This window comes from Gymnoscopelus microlampas (assembly GCF_963454915.1).
Source record: "Gymnoscopelus microlampas genome assembly, chromosome: 18".
Classification (NCBI taxonomy): Eukaryota; Metazoa; Chordata; class Actinopteri; order Myctophiformes; family Myctophidae; genus Gymnoscopelus; species Gymnoscopelus microlampas.
Genome location: NC_139955.1, coordinates 14,166,121 through 14,189,234, shown reverse-complemented (window position 1 = coordinate 14,189,234; position 23,114 = coordinate 14,166,121). Strand labels below are relative to the sequence as shown.

The window sequence follows — 23,114 nt, the reverse complement described above, 5'->3', positions numbered from 1 at the left end:
CTACATCGTACTGTACATTATAGACTCTGAATGTGGGCTCTGCAGGTCAGCCTTGGCTTGAGGGCAGTTGGCTGGATATTCTTGCAGCATCAATATTTGCAATGCTGGCAGCTTATAGCGGCTCCTGTGTGCTTTGACACGGCCATGACCTGCAAAAAAGAACTTTTATCCATGTCCATTACAAATGGACGGTACACATCGTGAGCTCCGCTGGGGCTTGCGGTGTAGTTTGGCACAAACTGACTCTGTGATTCTGAGTGATTCTTCTTTTTTGAGAGGGGTTAGAGACTATGATGAAGGTTTTGTTTTAAAAAATGAAAAATGGGGATGGGGTGCTATTTCTATTTAGTTACCAAGCGACACAGGTTGAGAATGGTACTATTCCCATGTGTCGACATGCTCACGTAGAGTTGTCTACGGTCAAGTAAAGGATTGATTCCTACGTTCTAGCTATTAAAGGCTAATTTAATATATGTGTAAAAGTATTATATTGTATGTGTGATGTTTGAAAAACAAAGCAGATGTTAAATGCATATGCATTATTTCTGTGGATACGGCATACAGTATGTTCTTTTGAGAAAGATTGTACACATTTGTACATTTGTATGAACTATAGCATAGCTATTGGTCTGTATAAAAGACAAGAGATTTTTATTGCCCAAGATGGAATATATATATATATCTTTATTGAAGAATGGACATTGTGGATCAGTGTTCAATTGTGTTGCTTATAAGTGTATTTGATTGTCAAACAAATGCATTTGTATTAAAGTGCACTTAAAGAAGTTGATGTGGTCTGTGTCGTCACAGTAGCTCCCCCCAATTATCATCCTCCTCCTCATCTCACCATCATCATCCCTGCCTCGCTCTCCTTCCCTCCCTCTCTCACACTCTCTCCTCTATTTCTTCCCCCGGAGTGAGGTCCGCTCAGCAACAGCACTGACGCACACGCATGACGAGACAGAACGAGACGCAATCTGAGTCACACTGACGCACAAGCACTCGGCAGCGAGGCTCTCGTGCGCACGCGCACAAAAAAAAAAGAAGATAGGAAAAAATGGCTGGCTGCCATCCTACTTTAGATGATGTGCTCACACATACGCATGCACACGCGTAAACCCTAGCCACTCCCACCACCACACCCCCTTTTACAAATCACAGCATCCCACACTGCCAGGGTACCTGTGATGCTGTAGACTCCATATATAGGCATCCCCGCACCACAGCTCTGATTCAAGTGCATTCTATTCTCAGCCTCCCATTGAGAAAGAGAGCTGAGCGGAGGGAGGGAGAGAGGGGGCGAGAAGGGGCTAAAATTGGAGGTACAGTAAAATAGGGATGTGAGACAAATTGATGCCTTGTCATTACAGGATGGAAAGATGATCCTGATCAGAAATCACAGAGGAAAACAGACATTGGGTGGCATACACCCTATAGGGAACATTTAAGTGAAAAACACCTTTAGGTCTGTTTTAATACCATAATAAGACACATTTATGCTCTATTTTAAAACGGTGTCTTGAGCTGAAAATAGACGATCTACAAGCTCACAATGTGTTGCAGTGCAACCACACGTTGTGAGCTCATGCTTATGTCTAGATGTCCTGACAGCCTTTCTTCCAAACATCAAATTTATCATGTAAAATATGTAAAATAAACAAAGATGTACAACAAGCAGTTTATTCCAACATGTGAACATTTTGTTCCAAATCCTGCCTGCTGCAGTGAATCTGAGCAAAGCTTAACAATGCTACACAGCCCACTGCTACTATCTTGTGGACTACAGAAGAACTGCACCAAAAATCATTTTTTGTTTAAAAAAGAAAAGAAATTTAACAATAGAGGGCAGAACTAAGCACAATATACTGCAAAAATATGTTTTCATACCATACTGAATGAATGGATTACAAAGGCTTCCTTGAAAATCATACAAACTACAGCAAGCTTTGTAAAATGAGTCAACAGGCTAAACATGACAGACTGTCAGTGTTAGTGGAAAATATCTTTCTAGTGCCAGTCAAAAGCATAGACTGTAAGAGGGCAGAAGCCTATACCCACGTTTTTGGACTAACTGCAGAGATATGGCTGATTGACTGACATGTAAAAGGAATTGTAATAATCTAAAGGCCTACAGGAAGAAATTAAGGCATGCAAAACTATCTCAAGATCCTTAAATGAGAGGAAAGGGTTTAATTTAGCTGGAAGAAGTTACCATCCACAAGAAAGTTTGTTTATTAAATGTTTAGGGCCAAATCAAACATACTGTAGGACCAAATGTTTTTCTATGTACATTTGAGGAGAGAGGTCCCAGATTTTTAGCTATACCTCTGATGGAGTCAGAGGGAACAAATGACCTCAGTCTCTCATTTCGCTTGCGTTTTATGTACATAAAAGAGACCACAGGGAAGCATAATATATAATGAAAATGATATATACAGAATATAGAACCTTATGTCGGGATAGCTACTCCACACATGACAGGGTACTGTTCCCGATTGTGAGAGTCAGATCAGAACCTTAGATTTTTATATTGTTATTAAAAAACATTCATCGTCTATTAGGCTTCTAGGTCTTCTGATTCAACTACAATGCACCTTTATGCCTTAAGGATCATACCCTGGCCTGTGCATTTGGTATTATCTTGGATAAACAGCACCTTGGTGTATTGTTCCTCTAGGTTGTAGACACTATCTTGATTGAACCTGGCATCATAAAATACAGGTATTTTTGCCCACTGTGAGTGTGAGCACCTACCACAGGCTGCTCACCCAACCTGCTTTTGAAATGCCAAATCAAACAACCGGTCAAAATTCTAATGATTTAGCTGAGACATAGGCCCTTAATAAAGTGACGTTCCGATTAGAACGTAACACCAATCTTAACAGAAAAAGTTAGATCTTTTAGCTTGGAAGCAAAACGCTTTAAAGCAGTAACCTGTGAATGCCAAGCCCACACTTGAGACTTGTGCACCGGAATTAAAATGGCACAATTCCCTGAATCATTTGACACTTAAAGCAGAACTGAAACGTCTCCAGAATGTTATTTACGTTCAAAAGACAAGGAAAAGGAAGCTGAGGGGGAAAATTTGTTTCTCCAGAAGCTTTGATAAGATGGCCAATTTTGAGATGGGTTATAAATGATTAAGAACTGCTGGGTTTAAGTTGAACTTTCTAACAAGAAGTTGAGCAGAACAAAAGGGAGTCCCTCACACTGTCTTCATGTATTAATAGGGATACAACGTTTCGGTCACTCGGACATTCATCATAATCAATTTATGTACGTGAAGACAGTGTGCTGGACTCCCTTTTTTCTGCTCTTCAAGTTCATTACTCAGACTCACCTGTCCACTCAGTAGGTGTACAAAAGGACTTCTTCTTCTAAATATGAAGGTGAACCACAGATGGGGTAGAGCCATTGACCAGTCAGCTATTTATTATGGACAAAATACGAGGCCCAACAGTGTCCAACACAAAAAGCCATGAGGCAACACGGGGTGGGTAGGTATAGTAGGGTTCATATGTAAGACTAGGCCATTCAGATGAGAGAGAGAAAGACCGGTTCAATCTTGTTAAGAAGAACAGGAAATATGGATAACTCAGATCATGGGTAGGAAGTGAGATGTCAGATCTTATACTATCAATCTTACCAGTAATGAAATTCAAAACGTCTTCACAGCAGTGGTGGAAGAAGTACTTCAGTTTTCATCTTCACGCAGCTGATTGCTGCTCAGATGGTTCTGATGAGCGCTTGGGGGGGTTAAGTTAAGTGTCTTGCTCAAGGACACCTTGCCACGCAGCCCTGGGCCGGAATCAAACCAGGGATCTTCTGTTTCCCAGGCAGCCTCTCTACGCATTAATAATAATAATAATACATTTTATTTATAACGCACTTTACATTTTTGGAAATCATAAAGTGCTACAGGATTTAAATCAAAAGGCACAAAAAGCAGGGCATAAACAACAAGGTTACTAAAGTTAAGTAGTAAAAGTAGCAATGCCACAATGTAGAAATACTCTGTTACAAGAAAACGTCACGTATTCAAAATTTCACTTAAAAGTATACAAGTATTGGAATCAAAACATCCAAAAGTAAAGCTACTTATTATGCATTATGTCCCATTTCAGTATTTTTTTTGCTTGTTAAGTTTCAAAAATAAAAGATCTACAAGGTCACAACGTGTCGCATAAAATAAGGTGTAATTAATGTATAATTAATGTCTGTTTTTTATCATAATGTAAAGATACAAAGTAAATATATTATAACTAAAGTTATCTAATAATTGAAGTAGAATAAAAAGTACAATAATTCCCTCTGAGATGTAGTGGAGTCGAAGCATAGTATTGAAAAATGGACATAGTCAAGTAAAGTAAAAGTGCCTCAAAATTGTACTTAAGTACAGTACAGTAAATGTACTTTGCTACTCCACAAATGCTTCACAGATGTCAGGACAGGCAGTGTCAACAGGGTTAACTACTACTGTATTGATTGTGCTAAAGTGATTTTTTTTTAAAATACTGACTGAAATGGAAAAAAATATATATTTAGCCAAGCAGTCGCTCAGAAATTCACACTTACGGCTTGTCTTTTTTCAATTTTATGCTTCGATTTCCTGAAAACCTGCAAACGGGTAAGTGCACGGGTAACATTATTAAGCTAGGGCTGAGCTCGAACTTTATGGCTTCTGATTTTAAGCAGGGCAACAGAATTTAGGATGTCTGCACGCTCTATTCAGAGTGACCAATTCCTCTGTGACAAGACCTCAATAGTGCAGGTTAGCGTCTCCCCTAACCTGGCAGTGAGAGATTGTTTTTTTTTTATCCCACGCCTTTGCAACCCCATTTTTTCCACCCAGTGCCAATGTTCTACGTAATCCTGGGCGCTACACTCCCTCTGCCAGCCTAGGGAGAGCCCAGAGCCGAGCTCATGCCTCCTTCAATGCATGAGAGCTAACAAGTCTTCTTATCACCTGACAGGGGGGAGTTTCCCCGGGAAGGAACAGGACTCACTGCAAAAGATTAATAGTCGATATGATTTCAAAACTCTCTGACCTAAGGCTAACAAATATGAAAAATATCACCAATAATCAAGAGATTATTAGAATTAGTCACAATTAAAGACAAGAAGTCTGTGAATTCTTGAATAACGCCCTTATTAGATTTAGAAGGCTTATAGACAAGAGCACAGGGTTAAACAGTTTCTTCCAATAGCACCACTTAATAAGTATAACAACACTTAACAGCAATCCTAGGTTGGTCTCAGAGACAGGAACCTCTGATATTCCCTCCTCTATGCCCTGTTCTCTCTCCACTTTCCTCTCCCAAATACATCAGTACACTTAAATGGAAATTAAATAAAAAATACATAATAAAGCCAACTAAGGTTACACATTTAATCAATCTATGCTGTTTTAATCACAAATAATTACAATGAAAAACAATGGCGTATGCCCCATAAAGTGCATCTTCCAGTTAAGATCACCTAGAGTTTTAATCTAACTACACTCTCAGTGAATTCATGTGCGAACACACAGGGGCTATAGACACTGTTGTGTAATTCTGCACTAGCTGCTCTGCAACCTTAAGGGAGCAATTTGAAGAAGAATCATAATTTCTATTCTGGTGGTGTGAAGGGAAGCAACAGAGGGAAGTTCACAGCCTATGATTTTGGATGGAGGGAGCGCACAGCCCTCTTTAAAATCCTCTCATCATGATGTCACATTACCGTACCACACCAAGACAGAAAAAGGTCAACACGCTTTCAAAATAAGATCTGTAAAAGTTTTCCACGTTTTCTCATTTGTCTTAAAGACAAAAGTGTCACGTTGGCCTCCCACTTAACTACATGAACCCTGTAAGTAAGTATCCTTAAGTATAATTGTCTCCATGGCATTACGTTTAATTATTCAATGAAGTCAGTATCCTTAAGTATAATTGTCTCTATGACTATGTCTTAAAGCCTCACTATGTAACTTTTGTTTAATGAATAAAATGTATTTTTTTATGTTAATATAATATAACTTATACAGTTGGTGTGGTTGTAATTTTGTCACCCTGCTCTTCTATTGAGTTTTAGATCGTGTCAAAGGTCATGTCTCACCTAGACACAAATTCTGACCTGAGGGTCAAGATTGAATTTATCCCCTGAGCAAGCAGGCAGGCTCTATTAGCTCAATGGTAAAAAGCACTTTGTGCAGGAAACCGGGTTCAAATCCGGGGTAGAAGAAAGTTACAGTCAGTATCCTTAATTATAATTGTCTCTATGACTATGTCTTAATAAAGTATAAAGTTATTTTTTTTAATATTAGGCAGACACGAGGTGGTCAACTGCTTCCATGTTATTATAGACTAAAACACAGAAAATTAAGATAACCCTATACAGTAGCCTATAAGATTTGAGTATTTTTTTATTTCTTTTTACAATTCTCATGACTGGCATGAGTCACAGGCCCAGAAAAGCGAGTGCAGACCAGCTAGATTAGTTGTAGAAAGTAATGAAAGATTGCTCATTTTAATTAACAATCAAAATCTGCTTTTTAATATAATTTGTTTTCATAAAAATATATTAAAATACAGACAGGCTACACAAGGGAGAGACATCAATCTACATGATAAATACAAAGTCAAGTGTACTAGGCATTGTTCAAGTTAAAGTAAAATGTATCTGTGTAGGGCTGCATGATTATGGCTCAAATGATCATCCATCCACTTTGCTTAATACTGTAATCACGATTATTAATCACAGTTATTGATATAGATTTTAGGTGTATTTTTTAAATTTATGTATTCATTTTCTTAAGTCCTTTTTTGCTTGTTTATTGGTGTCATATCTTCGGTCAAATGATATGTACTGGTCTCTCTGATTTTCTCGGACCCCCATCTGAAAACATTTTGTGCCAGGGACCTCCATACAAGATGTGTGTTGCTAAAATGTTTACAAAATATTTCAAATGTGTGGGTGGGTGTTTGCCAAATCATCTGGCAGCAACACTGTAACAACACACTCATTTTTCCAACCTGCAGCCAAACCGTCTATGCAGATGCTCGTCCGGAAATCGATATCATTCTGTAATTCTCTACAGACGATGAAGAAAGAACAAGCCTCAAGTATTTACAGCCATGCCTTATTTCACAGGGAAAAGAGAAAGAAAATAGCAGAAACAACTATGAGTAGAGTGAGTCAACCTATTTATTGTTTATTGCAGCGGGCAGTTTTTCCTAATTCAATCGCATTATTGATTAATGTGATCAATAATTGTGTCTGTCACAAACACACAAATCAGAGGAGAAACTTGAAAAACGTGGATTTTTTTAATACATACTGTATCTGGGGTTGCATTTAATTCTATTGCACAAACGTTTTTATGGAAAACTGACAGCTTTCCCAAACTCCACCAAAAAATATCAAGCAGCACTCCAGGGTGAGCCTAAAGCCAAAGGTAAGAATTTAAATCCAGTTCTACCAGAGCTGAAAATTGTGCACAACCAAGAATCTAACTCGTCATGTTATCTTAAAGCAACAAGCCCCAAGAGGCTGTGGTTTACTGTGATTTTAGAGCAACTATAAGGGCCGTTGTTAGGCATGACACGGAACAGAGCCAGTGAGCTGGCCCAATCCTGGCCCAAATGTCACTGTAAGACTTCATCACAATGTTGCAATGATGTAATTTGGCTTGCTGGGAGGCCTGAAATTATTCCCAGACTTGAACATAGCTCTTGCTGTGGTCACATCTCTTACGCCCCACCCACTGACTTGACCATCGCATGGCTGGTATCCTCGAACAAACGAGCATAATAAAGATAAAAGATATTGGATGTTCAACAGACAGACCTATTCGAAGGGAATGCGATGGTAATTGGTATAGACAAGAGATGCGTCTTTGTAGTATTTCTCAAAGTCCTCCAAAGCAGCCACTTTGCCTGGCTAGCATGGTAAGGGGTGGTCATTGCAATCTTTTATGCAGCTATACATTTGGTGGGTTTTACCGTATCACATCACATGCTTACTTTTTTGAGAAATTAATATGCACAGTAAATTCATAATATTTGGCACCAGTGGGGAAAGGGGCCAAACTTATCTTGGAAAAAGAGGCAAAGCATGAACGTTCATGTCATTGGACATTTTAATCGTATTTTCTTTTTTTTTTCATTGCAATCCAGTATTATCTCTATTATTAACTTGTTGTGTAATGTATTTGTTGTTAGCACAGTCTTGCATGCCACACCAACATTTCACTGCTTGTACAGGACAAATAATTTCCTCTAGATTCTTAATGGATTCTTGGCTCAAACAAACACACACACACACCGTTACGCTGAGAGTAAAAACAAAATACACATTTGACATTATTTCTACATAATCTTTAATCTTCACTTTCCTCTTGTCACCGAATCCTCCCTTTCACCCTAGGCCTACTGCATAGCATGCAGAAAAGTACTGTGCACGCCGTCTCACATAATTCCCTTTTCATAACTACCGATCTTTGTGCAGACAGTTGCACAGCATCATTTTTATGCGTGCATAGCCTTCGTGCATATGGCCCCTAGTCGTTTATAAATAATAAACACACTCCCTCAGATCCCAAGCTAATCAGTTGCAGAATATGTGCAGACCAGGGAGTTAGGAACCCACATGGGAAATAAGAAGTTTCTAGAACTCACGATTCAGTAACAGCAGAACAGATGTTGAGGCAGAAATCTTTATGGGGGGCATAGATGGATTGGTTAAATGATAAGTGGATGTGTAGTACATTGAATCATAAATTCTGTTAATAAAAGCTCAATAGGCTGTCTTAGTTTATTGCCAGAAGAATGGGGTTAAGGATCCCTTAAATCACCCTTGCATTGTGAAACCCAGATAATTTGGTGTGAATGAGCCTTCATCAACTCCAGACCAGCAGACGTAACTCATCAATACAGTAGAAGACCACACAGGACTCTGAAAGTCTTACATGAACAAAATGATTTTTAATAACATACCAAATAAACAGTAAATGACAGGCATATGGCATGTGTATAAATGCAATATAAATACATTGTGTGTGTGTGTGTGTGTGTGTGTGTGTGTGTGTGTGTGTGTGTGTGTGTGTGTGTGTGTGTGTGTGTGTGTGTGTTCATTTCTTCTTGTCCTCTGCTGCTTCGGCCGCTGCTGCTGCTGCTTGAGCTTTAAGTGTCTCCTCTCTCTGTTCCAGAAATACTTTGTATTCATCAGCTGACAGGCTGAAAAAAGAGATAGAGAGATGGAGAAAGACACAGACAGACAGACAGACAGACAGACAGACAGAGAAAGAGAGACACACACACACACACACACACACACACACACACACACACACACACACACACACACACACACACACACACACACACACACACACACACACACACACACACACACACACACAGAGAGAGCAAGGGGAAATGGAGAGAATGAAAGAGAAAGAGCCAGAAAAGCGGTTAATCACTTAAGTTTGATGAATACTTAAATTTACAAGAAATATAAAAGTAAATGTCCACTTGTTTTTTGGAGATGTTAGCCTATAATGACGCCAGGTTGAAAAGTTGCTTTTTGATGTGGAGTGCACACTGCAGTTAAAATAAGAGCCACTAGATGGCAGAACTCCTACTTTACAGCTTGAGTTTCCTCACCCACCTGCAAAAATCCACACCAGGATTAGAACTCTCTTTTTCGACAGTGTGGTTTAAAAAGCTTAAATCGAAAAAATAATTAATTGTGACCTTAAAATCAAAAGTAAAATAAAATCAGAGACTTTTGTGACAACCCTTATCATCATGGTCTGGTTTACTTGCCTCAGTCAAGCTGCTGTTAACTCGACTCCAGTTGGTCCAAAATGCACCAAATCTTCTTTTAATTAAGACTAAACGAAGGTCTCATATTAGCTCCAATGTTGGCCTCTCCTCATTGGCTTCCAGTCAAGTTTTAAAAAGGAGAGTGGACAGTGCACCCTCACCCACAAACACATTTTTCTTTATTTAGAGAGACAGCCGGGAAAGCTGAGGGAGAGACAGAGAAGTCTTCAGGCGGATTTAAAAACGGACACCCCCCTTCAAAGGCGAGTGGGGTTCTGGAGATCATGTGTGCGTTAACCGCTGCACCTTTGACAGGCACTGTAATTCATTTTAAAGCACTGGCTCCAGGCTATATCTCTGAATTATTACACTTTAACAACACTGAGAGAACCCTTAGGTCCTCGAACTTCTCCTCTTGTTTATTACACAGGTAAAGCCAAAGTGTTTGTTGTCTTCCCCATGTCGTCAGATTATGAAAGTCAGTCTATTTATAAATCCTGATGCTGGTTTTATGCCGTTTTATTTTTAATCATAAATGTTCTCTAGCTTTTATGTTATCCCACAGTTCTTCTGCCCTGTCGTTAATCTCTTATTTTTTCATTTTATTTTTACTTTTTTTTGTGTGTGCTGTGCTTGCTGTTCTAATTTAATGTCTTTGTATTCCTACTGTGAAGCACTTTGGAACCTTGGATTAAAAAGGTGTTCAACACACACCGTATTACCCCCTGAATCACTCCCCAGGTGGTGATAAAGTAAAGTGGCTTAATGGATCGCCTGAGAGCCTCAGTCAATGCCAAGTACTGTCACTGTTTTGTTCCGTTAAATAGACTTTAAATGAAGGACACTGGTCAGAAAAGGGGGAGGGGAGAGTGAGAGAGGGACTTACTCGTTGACGACTTTGATGCCCAGCGAGCGTGCGGAGCCTATGATGCACTTGACGACATACTCCATGGATGCGTTGCGACTTTGGAAACACTCGTCCTGAGATTTGACTTGGGCGATCTCGTACACCGACCTCACCGACACAATCCCAGCCACCTCATGACCTACACACACACACACACACACACACACACACACACACACACACACACACACACACACACACACACACACACACACACACACACACACACACACACACACACACACACACACACACACACACACACACACACACACACACACACACACACACGTCTGTAGATATCGTCGCTGTTGGGTGGAAACCTTGTGTGTCATATTGCTCAAGGACACATCAATACAAAGCCAAAAGGGATCGAACCGGTCTGGTCTACCTCCTGACACAGAGGGCAGTTGCATATTGTTGCTGTCGGGTGGAAACCTTGTATGTCCAAAACCATTACTTTTCAGTAAAAGGAAAAAAACTATCTTTGTAAAGGGAGGCAGAAAAAGTCAACCATCAACGTGTGGGAGGGCATCACTCTGAGCACGAAGACGGAAAATCCATAACTCTCTTGTCTTAGCGCACATCCTCTCCTGCTGTACTGTCTGTAATTGCCTGCCACTCCGTTCGCCCGTTCATGAATATAACATCAATCAGAGCAAACCTGTGTCTCCTGAAGGCCAGAGAGAGCGAGACACACGTGTGTTACAGGCTATGCCCTGTGGATTAACTGGCTAAGAACTGTTGGTGAGACACATTGGCGTAGTAACACAACTCACCTGTCCTTCCTGCACCTTTCACGATGCCTGCTGCTTGCTTGAGGAAGTAGGAGACTGTGGGCTGGCCGATCTTCAGGTCATATGTTCTGTCAGGCTGGGGTAAACAGAGAGTTTACTTCAGATCATTTGTTATCTGTCAAACCTTACGAAAAGGCAGGCTGAGATACTGCAGGTTGGGCTTGAAGGATCCTGCATGGCAGGTGATTAGTTATCAGATTCAAGGTATATATCAGACTTGGATGTGACCTTTCAAATGCTGGGAATGACCCCCACACACCCACCACCAAACGGAGATACTGGCTGTAATGGTGCAATGACTTTCAAGACATTTTGTAACAGTGTAGTAGTACTAGCGTGAGTATCATATCAATTACCAAGATAAGGAGAGAGAGAGCGAGAGAGAGAGAGTGAGTAACAGAGTGAGGCGTAGGCAGGGTGCAGACTACTCTTAATGAGGCATGAGCTCCAATTTTTTTGTGACAGCCAGTAGAGCGTAACTTTTGTAGTTCCCCTTTCAAACCTATTTCCCTCTACTCCTGTCCTTTATTTTGATTTTGAAATACATGTACAGATGATGTATGTCCAATTCCAACTCGTATAGGTCAATAATAGACCCTCATCAGATTGCAAAATAATCTGGCCTTCTCTCATTCAGGAGTTTGACCATGGAACTCACCTTTATAGTTGCATACTATTCTGTTTTGTTTTTTTTACAATTTGCAAAGTGCTATGTTATGCTATAACTTGTTTTCTGTTCAGTTTTGTCCTTAAATGTTTTTTAAATATTGTTACACTTTATGTACTTATTATAGCCTAAAATTGTTGTATATTCTGTACATTGAGGATCTTGTATTTTGATTTATTACACGGCTCGGTTGAATGCTTGATTCTGATTGGTCAATCACTGAATCCAGCTGTGTTATTTCTGGATAATGACCGATGAGCTCAATAACAGACCGCTATGTCATCAAAGACTCAGAGCACCTGCTGCTGAATTCTATGCTGTATCCAACATGACAGCCATGTAAACAAGCACACAATGTCATTTACAACTAAACGTTACTCTCAAGAATGTTTTTGAAAACATTTGAAGCGGGAAATGGACGATGCAGTAACCAAAAATGGATTCTATTTGATCAACACTTCCTTGTTTTCCGAGGCTACCGTGTTGTGCTGGGCGTACGGCCATTAAGCGGGATAATTGTCAGCGTGCTGGTAGTTGTTTAAAAATAACCCCCGACAGGATGATTAAACACTGAGGCGGTGTTTAATTGCATGCTGACAATTATCCTTTGTATAATTGACAATGCATTATTGCCAGTCCCTCCCTAGTTAGGGCAACCTGAAGTTGGATGGAGCTCACCTGTGTCCTCACCTATAAATGTGAAGTTCACTTTTTGCTATGTCAATACCTGAAGAAGACCATTCCAGGTCGAAACATTGGTTATCATTAAATTGTTCTGCATTGTGGCTATGAGTTTGGGAGTTTCCTCACTTTTAGACTTCTGCAACAAGGTCAGCAGCACCTCAGCAATAATGGTGTGCGCCCTTCTCCTGTTTATGAGCTCCCATGAAAACATCTTTTGTCTGTCTAAAATATTCAAATTTTAACCTGCCTCCTACGTTCCACAACAGATGCTTTTTATAAGATATGGGACCCATATCTACATTTTATTGGTCCTCAATTGTCTGACACTTTAACGATAGGGTTCCTTAACAGGAGTGATTCCGATGACCTTGATGTATAATGTCTAAATCCTTGCTTGTTTATTTTTTTATTTTTTGTCTTATTTTCATTTTTTCTGCTGTGGATGTTTGTGCTGTGATCTATATTTCTTGTACTGATTTTTATTTATTTTTTTGTTGTTCTTGGGGTAGTTACTCACCCATCTGTGTAATGTCAAGCACCAATCATGTATATATATATTGTGTTATCTTTTGGTCCAATGTAAGTATGTGTAATCTATATTTGTATCAGTGTCCTTGTCCTTTTATAACGTGTCTGAGCTGAGCTGTTTGTCTTGTCTTGTCTTGTTTTGTCTCTGTGTAAAAAAAAGAAAAATCAATAAAAATACTATTGAAAAAAAAAATATATTCAAATTCTTTGCCCGGTTCTTCTGTATCTTCCTCCTCATGGAGCATGCCTAAAGTTATTGATCTAGGATTCATGCACGAGGTAAATTAAAGATTAGTTATCTTTCATTCACTGTAATAAAGATACCGGCATGCACGCTATTCTATCCGTCTTAGTTGTGCAGATAACTATAGAATAAATAGTAATGCAGTATATCACTGCAGAGTATACTGTGCTGCAGTGCCCTTTAGTTGTCCATACTGTATCATGGTATGATGTCTGGTTTTCATACCCTATGGAGATTTGATGTGGTCATAAACTAATTATGTATATCAGATGTGCTGACATAAACCAAGTAGGCCTGCATGCTTGCAGCTACATTTTTTCTTTTTACCACTTTCCACCAGCAGATGGCGCCGATGTGAAAGAAGCGGCAGGTGTGAAGGCTGAGCACTCTTACCGCATATTGCATTCTCAAGACAAAACTCATATAAACCCAATAAAAAGGATCAGGCTACTCTAAAAATATTTCAGAAGCTGATTTGGATCAAGGCCTGATGTGATGATGATTATGAAATTATGAAATGATGTTAAACAGTACAAAGGAAACAGCAAGAGACGAGGGGACCATTAACAAGGTGTATGGAAAACCCCAGCTACTGTATGCTGTGGTTCTGCTCTTTGCTGTGCACTTAATGCTCTCTGACTCTCCCGTTCCCCTGGGGTATGGTTTCATTAATGAATGCAAATGGAGAGGCTTACTTCGGTGGTACGAGTATGAATAATGGAAGTGCTTTTGGAAATGTTATGCAGCCAATAGCGTTTACCAGAACATTGGGTAAAAAGGGTTGAGGAATGCATGCAGGTGAGAGATGGGTTACCTTTACGTGGATCCTGATTGGAAGAGGAATTCCTTCCTTGAGGTCCTTGGTCTTCTCATTGAAGTCCTTGCAGAACTGGCTTATAGGAATCCCTTTCTGAATGGGAGAGAGTGAATGAAGCGATGAGGGGGAGAGGAGAGAAAAGAAGACGGAGAATGATGCTTAATTTATGTTCTGTCGTACGATGGCATTGTACAGAAAATAGATCTACAAGCTCCGAACCCATGACATCTGCAACGCGCTGTGTGCTTGTAGATCGACGATTTCCGGCGTGCGATGGTGTACGACGGAGCATGATTATTACGGCGTAAAATAAGTATAAATCGGGCTTAAGACAGGACTGAATGTTTTTTAACATGTCTTCATCCGCGTGTCACTCTTGGCAAACTGCAAGGCTTGCATAGTAACGACTGGGCTGCTGTCAGTCAATCAGTCAGGAAGCCTTGGAGAAAGAGTCTAACGAGGAGCACACACCCTGCTGCCACACAGCATGGCTGATGGTGTGTGTTATGTGCCATAATGATGTACTGTACTATGGCTATTTATGCAGGTTTTTATAATTGCACTATACGGAATTGCAGGCATGTGCTGTAGCTGTGCCTGGATGAAATGTGTAGCCACACATATTCAATGGGATTCAGATGAGGACTCAAAGCAGGCCAGTTGGTTAATGTTGGTACCTTTCCATCTAAAAAAAACAAAACAAGGAGTCTAATTAATGGCACGCCTACCATGTGGATCTCGGATTTCATGTGGCCAGTCTACAACTCTATGGCATATCTATGACACATGACTCCATACTGGTTTCAGCCCATTCTGACCTCCTTTGACTTATATCATCAAATTAAAATATTATTTCACAAAAGATGAAACATGAAGAGGTACTTCCTTGGCCAACTGGCAGTGTACACAAGAAAACTGTTACTGATCAGTCCAACAGATTGTGTGATGATGTCCAGACAGACAGACTCACAGACCCATTTCACTCGCCTCCTACCGTGCCATGCTGGGTAAACTAATTTTTTCTCGGAATTAAGTTGAAACTGACAGGAGGCGAAAAACCAACTGCAACTTTCAGCTCTTCCCACAGATATTCAATGGGATTCAGATCACCACTCCACTTCAGAATGGTCCAATGTTTTCTTCTTATCCATTCTAGGATGCTTTTTGATGTCTGTTTTGGGTCATTATCCCATGACCTGTGACTAAGACATAGCTTTCTGATACTGGGCTGTACTGTACATTTTCTGATTTCATTATGCCCTGCACAGATATAAGGCACCCAGCAAAGTAACCCCAAATCATCACTGATCCATGTTTCACAGTGGGCATGGAGTTTTGTTTCTTTGAAAGCTTAATTTTGACTTTGAACATTGAGTTGGTGTGATCTGTCCACAGTACATTCTGCCAGAAGTACTGTGGCTTGTCAGCATGCAATTTGGCAAAGTCCAGTTAGGCATTTTTGTGTCTTCCCCTTTAGATTTCTACCATGGAACCCATTTCAGTGACGGATGGTGCAACTTTAAACTGTTAAACCTTGAACTTGAATTTTGAAGTTTACCATGGTTCTTTCTCAACCATTCAAACAACCTTTCTGTTCAACTTGGGTCAATTTTCCTCTTGTGACCACATCCAGAGATGTTGGCTACAGTACCATGGGCCTTAAATCTTAGTAATGGCAACAGTGGTCACAGGAATATAAGCTTGCATGAGTGATTAATTCAAAACATTTTTGTAGATTTTCACAACTCTTTGTTTTGTTCCACCGCGAACCAAAGACATATGTATGGATAATATCTCTTAATTTTAACACCTCTCAGGCAACTGGTGCATTATTTTAATAAAATGCAAGGGCACCAATATTTTATGGTGTGTGTCTATCATAATGTGTTGATACAATTATAATGTTTTATGGGCTGTTCCAATTATTCCTATTCCTATTATATTCATGCCAGCATGGTCTAGACCGAGTGTCTGTGTTCCATGACTATTCTACAATGTGTATTGTGTGTGTGTGTAGTCATTCGCTGTTCCAAAATGTAGATTTTGAGTATGTGTGTGTCTGTCAGGCGAGGTATGACAGAGTGCATGTTGGTGCCCAGAGCCACAGAGACCCTGTGATAAATGAGTCTCCCTTTTCCAGTCCCTGCCAGGCCAACCAGAGCGAAGGCAGAATGGATGGGTGACATTAAGTCAACACCCAGCCAACGCCTCTCCCCTCGCCATTCCTCTGCTGACTTGGAATCAGCCGGCAATGACTATTAAGGAATCTAATTACTGCTACGTAAATTTATACTGACTTTCGCCCGCCATTTTCCCCAAAGGGCAACACACTGATTGAAATGTTCATTTTAGAAATGAGAAAGGGATGGGAAAAAAGGTTTTCATACACAGTTTAATGGAGTCACCAGCTTCTATTGCTCCACGACGGCGCCTGCAGAGTAATGCACTGCCACTAGATTCTAATAATGGAGCTGATGAAAACTCATTCATCCTGAGACATTCTTCAATGACGGAACGGGGAGGACGTTTATTTGAACATAACGGAGCGGAAACGCCTCCGAACATCATCTTCACTAAGAGCCTCAAAACACACCTGATGCATGCTGATCAGTGCACCTTCATCTTGGCAACTCTTATCAGTTCATTAGCCTCGGAGATGCTGGCACCATCCGGCCTCTGTGTACAGACTAACTCAATCTGATGGACGTTTCGTCTCGTCCCGTGCGTTGCAGCAGATATTGTTTGGCCACCGACGTGTTGCATTAGAATTACAATATATCCTGTTAATGAAATGAAAACCCACCGTGTCCCCGGAGGCCCCTCCCTCTTCCATCACCTCTCCCCCCTTCCCCCTGCTCCCCTCCCCTCCCGCCTTATTAATAGTAATCCCATGTCAAACACAGTACCGCACCACTGTATAGTACTGCCCCCCCCCCCATCGCTGTAACGAATAAAACAACACAGCTTGAATAAACAAGGGAGTGCGGGTAGAAATTCTAATTAAATATGGATTAATATAAAGGCTGCGATGTTGGGCATGAGTCAAAGCAGAAGCCTCCAGGACTGCCTCACATATTCTGCTCTCTTTCGTTGCCTCTGTCAGACAATGCCCCCCTTCCCCCCGGCTCGTAGAAGACCACCAAACCATCACCAGGAAAGGGCCTCCCTGACCAGCATGGATAAATCCTGATGCTGCTAAAAAAGTGCTTTAAGCATGGATAGCCAAACATTATGCAGACAGAGCAGCAACTGTGCTAAAGATAGTCAAAGGCGAAGTGCTCAGGGATGTCCCCGGGCATATGGCTGAGCACCGTTCAAAAAAATACAAAAAATAAGGTGCACAAACTAAGTCGAGAAATATACAGAGTACATGTTCAGCCTGGAACGTGTGGGAGCTTGGCCAGACGATGGCCCACAAGGGGAATAGTGAACATGAGGATATGAGTTAACACACACATGCACATGCAGAAAAACTATGCGCATAAGACAGGTAATCACATTTTAATTAAGACGTTACACAAGGGTTCGGCCATGGAAGTGTTAGAAGACGACAGTGTGAGCAAGTTTCATTTTCACCCCGGGCGATTTAAAGTCTAACTGCAGTAATTATCGGGGATTGAACTGTGTTGGTAATTGTAATGAGGGTCTTTAACACTGGCGGCAGGCTGGCGTGCCATGAAAGCAAGGTTCAGTTGGATTCTGTGACATTTATCACAGAGACAAGTGCAACACTAACGTTTATGCCCTGGCCAGATCGCTAACCCCACTCCCTCCATCTGAGCATCTAATCATCCTCTAGTCCGAGCTGCCGGCTAAATCCTCTCTCCTCACCATGTCTGATTAGAGTCGGTCGCTCTCCAGTACAAAATGGCTGCAGCCCATCACCCCGAGGCGGGGGCCCTCCACTCCGGCCGCAGATGAGGACATTCAGCCCCATATCTTCAAAGGCTTCTGAGATCCTGGGCAGCAGGATTAACGCTAATCTACAGAGATATTGCAGCCATCAAGTCCAATGGCAGCACTGGTTAAGTTAATTGCTGTATGATCCATTTGAGATCTGCGCAGCGGAGCGCCATTACTTATAGTTAAGGGAGGCAATTAGGCAATTGCAATTAAAATGTGAGAGGTGTCCATTGGGTTTGACCCTTCTACCATATTCTCTTTCTTTTTTCTGTCCATCTCTCCATGTTAATGTGATTGGGCTTTCAGCTTCACCAACTCTTTTTAACAAGATATAGTACTTGCAGGAAAAGAGAGGCGAGTAGAGGCGAGGAGAGATGTGTGCAGCTAGGGAGGTAACTTAATGTGTGCAGGGGAGAGACAGGAATGGACGTGAGAGGATGAAAGTCGGCTGAGAGGTGAGGGTGTCCTCATCATGATCAATATTTGAACAATGAAAAGGTTCGTTTGACTGACGAGAAGAGAGTGCAATCCCACAAGTGTATCAGATGTGAGTGAATAATGTGCACATATTAATTTGGGAGGAGTGCTGACAGTGTGGATGCGTTTGCTCAGACTGGCCGCAGGTGTTTCTGCATCAGAGAGCACACGAGAGAATGAAATGGGAGGGAGAGAGACAGACAGACAGACAGACAGACAGACAGACACAGACAGAGGGGGGATAAGGAGAGATCAGGGGAGAGAGGGAAGGCGGAAGGGAGGGAGAGTTTGCCAGGAGAACAACTGTGCGCACGGAAGCATAGCAGACATGCAGATAAAGGACACAGACATAGGAGATGGCCTTGGGGTAGTACAGTAGGCAAGATTAATTGCCCCAGGGACACAAGTACACTGGATAAATTGCCCTGGCAGGCTGCAGGTTGGGCTGAATAGAAAAGAAGGTGTTTGATTGGAAAGGGGCTGGGCAGGAGGCGAGGTTAATTAAACTCTGCAGTGTGAAACACACTAATTCATTACGTTCATTACCTTGTTCATTTAATCTGCTCTGATGTTGGGAGTTTTATCACTTCCAGCCTGGTCTCATAGCCTCAGTACAGCTTAACATTCCTCAGCTACAAACTGCAAGCCCAGTACAGAATGGAACGGCCTGCATTTATATAACGCTTTTCTAGACCACTCGGACCGCTTATACGATATAATATGCCTCGCGTTCATCCATTCACACACATAGACGGGGTGGGGACAGCCAGTGCTAGGCGTCAACCTGTTCGTCTGGAGCAGTTAGGGGCTCAGTGTCTTGCTCAAGCACAACTTGACGCCACGGCCACGCGAGGAGGTGCCGGGATCGAACTGGGAAACTTCTGGTTCCCAGATCTATGCTCAACCATTGCGGCAGGAGTAGTGCTAGTTGGTTCTGCTTCTGTAGGGTTCCTTACTTCCAAGATAAAAGAGCAGGTCAACTCAGGACAAGGCTTTAACACAGATGCACTCAGCTCTTTAATCAATAGTACATTCATTAATTGAATTAACCTAGACATGTGGCAATTTAATTAATTTCTACCTCTTCATTTACTGAAATGACCCTGAACATGAAAAACAAACAGTTTTCTCTCTCAGCTGAGGTGAGTGATTTTGTTCTTTGGAAGAACCTTGGGTTGGACATGCTACAAGTCCAAATATTGTCTACACTTCTGTATACTGATCGAGGAACCAGAAGGCAAAACAGGTCTCAAATGAACACTTTTAACTAATAAACAAACAAAGCAGATTCAGATTTCTAACAACTTCAACTGCAAAAGAAAAACACTTAAACTGGTTTTGAGACAGATATCTGCTCATATTTGAATAGAACATGGATTGCTACATTTTGAGATATCTTACAACTATAATAATCTACTGCTAATGTGAACAAAGCTAGTCTCACCAAGGAAATGGTGACTATGTTGAGTGGTCACTCATCCAATATACAGTTTTGTTTTCTCTTGTGACTTTTGTTTTATACTAAATCAATTGAATCACCATTTTGTTCATTAGATTCTACTTTTATTTCAAATGTGATGTTTTTGTATTTATTAAATTGTTTGTTGATTTCTCTCCATATAAACCCTGTTGAGCCATGAATGGATTGAGAATTGTAAATGCAAATTTTGTTATGGTTTATATGTTCTATATTTTGTTTATCTAATTAAACGTCCTGGCATTATGTGCATTTTCAAAAGAAGCTATGACCTATTCCGTCAATCTCATCTTGCCAACTTGGACCTCATGCAAGTAAAACCATTCATCAGTCAGTTGATGCCGGATCTCTTTTTGGTGTCAGCGTTATAAGAAAAAAAGAGAGGGTGCATGGATCTCCGTATTTTTTTTATTTTTTTTTTACTTTCTTTTTATTATTTTTTTCTTAGAGCAAGTTAGGTCATGTTGGGCATCACATTTACATTAAATGAGTACATTTCTGGTATAGTTAAAACTCTTATGTTAAGGGCTATTCAGTCCAGATGAAATGAGAGGGATCCTTATTTGAAGTAACTTCAGTCCTTTTGTTGAGAGATCTCAGTTTGTTTGTCTTTACTGTTAAAGTCCATGGTAGTTTGTCGGTAGATGATCTCCGTATTTCTTGTTGGTTTCTTTGTTTGGCTCTAATTGCTGTGAATATTTAGAGTATATTTGTACATGTTATAAGTTCTTTTTTTAATAAAAGTTATTAAACCTTGTTTTTTTTCTCTCAGGGAATATTTTTGGTAGCATGTCATACAATCAGCAAACAGCCTTATCTCAGCTTCTCAGCAGCTTTTTACTTTGTTTCCAGTACTCGCTACACCTATTGTATGGTGGTTGATTTACTATGATGATCCTAAAAAAAAGTGGTTATAAAAAGGTTCATGGTATACAACTTCTTTCAGAATATTTCTTGCTATCCATTTTTGTTGCACTAGAAAACGTCTGTCAAGGGTAATGAAAAATGAACACAGCTATTTCACTTTCTCAAAACTAGGTACTTGGAAGATTCTTCTTACTTACTATATATTGGTAAAAATCCATTTTGAGAGCTGTTTCACCATACAGTGAGAATGAATGGAATGTTCTTATCAATCACAGAGCACAGAAGCAACAGATAAAGCTGATAGACACATTTTACTTATATTATGGCCTGCTAGCTATAACATTACAACCCACTCAACATCACTTTAACAACAGCATGTTTAAAAACAAAGTGAAAAAAATAAATAAACAGGAAAAGCAACATTCATCAAATGTCCACGAGCGAACAAAATGAGTCAAGTCAAATTCAGCAATCGTCTGCATAACGACCAGAACAGGTGAGAAACCTGACAGCTCTGCTTCCACAAGCAGCGTCAGCTGAATACTCATGCTCGACTCCGGGAGGTTTTCCCTGTTAAGAGTTTTGGTGAAGACACACACAAGAAGCAGCAGAATGAAATTGATTGCATCACAGCAAAAAATCCACATTTTCGACTCCATTAAGTTCTCCTCATTGTGTTGACAGTGTTGTGCTTTTTCACATGAGTAATCACGTGCAGGCTGCAGCATAATGGAGGAGGTTGAACCGCAGGAAGCTGAGGCAAGACTGGGGATGACTGAAGAACTGTAAGATTGGATGACAACTGGAGGAGAGAGGCAGAGACTGTGTGCGTGTGTGTGTGTGTGTGTGTGTGTGTGTGTGTGTGTGTGTGTGTGTGTGTGTGTGTGTGTGTGTGTGTGTGTGTGTGTGTGTGTGTGTGTGTGTGTGTGTGTGTGTGTGTGCGCGCGTGCATGTGTGTGCCACAGTCTGGTAAAGATAAAGCAGCACTGCAATAAGAACTGGCAGCAGTGTTGTAGGAGCGTCAATGTTGCACTTACAAAGGATTGTGATGGATAACGTTGAAATCACCATAGGCGTCGGCTCCCAACTTGAATACGACGCTGAGAGCATCTGCAAATATGATGATCTCCATGAGGTGGCAAGGGACGGGTAGCTCCCTGCCCTGATGTGTGTTTGTGTGTGTGAGGAGGGGGGGGGGGTCAGTGGAAAGTGCCCGGAGCATCCAGAGACATGCCCTTCCAAACTTCCCCAATCACGCCTGGAGGAAAAGTGATGACTGCAGAGTAAAATTTGTGGACACTAGGTCCTTACTAACAAACCGTCCGCGCTCTCTCTCCCGTTCATTTCCTCCAACTTTATTCAATCTCTCCCTCTCTCCTCTCTGAAAGTGAGCCAGAGCTGAGTGACCTTCAACCACACCCGTGGGGAACAGGGGAAAAAAGAGGAAGAGAGTGGGGGGAGGGGGTAAGCTGAGGAGAGGGTGATGGACCAAAGAAGGGTGCAGGACAAAAGAGAAAAAGGCACATACTGAAGTCAGAGAAATGGAAAATCTCTTCTGTAGGGGACCAGTGAAGTGCACTGCTGCATCTGACAAGAAAGATGGCTCCTCCTCTCTCCCCTGTCTGATTAAAGTTCTCACTCTGCAAAGTACCCCAGGCCTGAGGAGCAGGGGAATAATGCCTAATTAAAGCCAGAGTTATACTTAGTTATGCATGGGTGTCGCGTATAATAAAAGTTAAAGTGAGCTTGTAGATCTGCTGTTTTTGGTGCTCGCCACTGGCACGCAACAACAACGTTTGAATCAGGCGTTATGCTGAATTCACAGGCAGCGGTATTCCAAAGCGGTGAAGTTCAATTATAGAGTTTTATTACATGGCTTGGTTGAATGCTTGATTCTGATTGGTCAATCACTGAATTCAGCTGTGTGTTATGCAAGGGAT

The 23,114-nt window shown here is 41.0% G+C and overlaps 1 protein-coding gene across 1 annotated transcript in view; it reads right to left on the bottom strand.

Moving 5' to 3' along the window:
• Positions 1-8,943: 8,943 nt before the first annotated feature.
• The window catches only part of mrpl11 (mitochondrial ribosomal protein L11), a 48,074-nt gene continuing 33,903 nt past the window's right edge, over positions 8,944-23,114 (bottom strand). Inside the window, exons 3-6 of the mRNA XM_084042107.1 lie at positions 14,448-14,543; positions 11,493-11,586; positions 10,693-10,852; positions 8,944-9,215 (exon numbers count right to left, since the gene is read on the bottom strand). Coding sequence (XP_083898233.1) covers positions 9,110-9,215; positions 10,693-10,852; positions 11,493-11,586; positions 14,448-14,543 — 456 coding nt within the window. The 3' untranslated portion in view covers positions 8,944-9,109. The remainder of the gene's footprint in view (positions 9,216-10,692; positions 10,853-11,492; positions 11,587-14,447; positions 14,544-23,114) is intronic.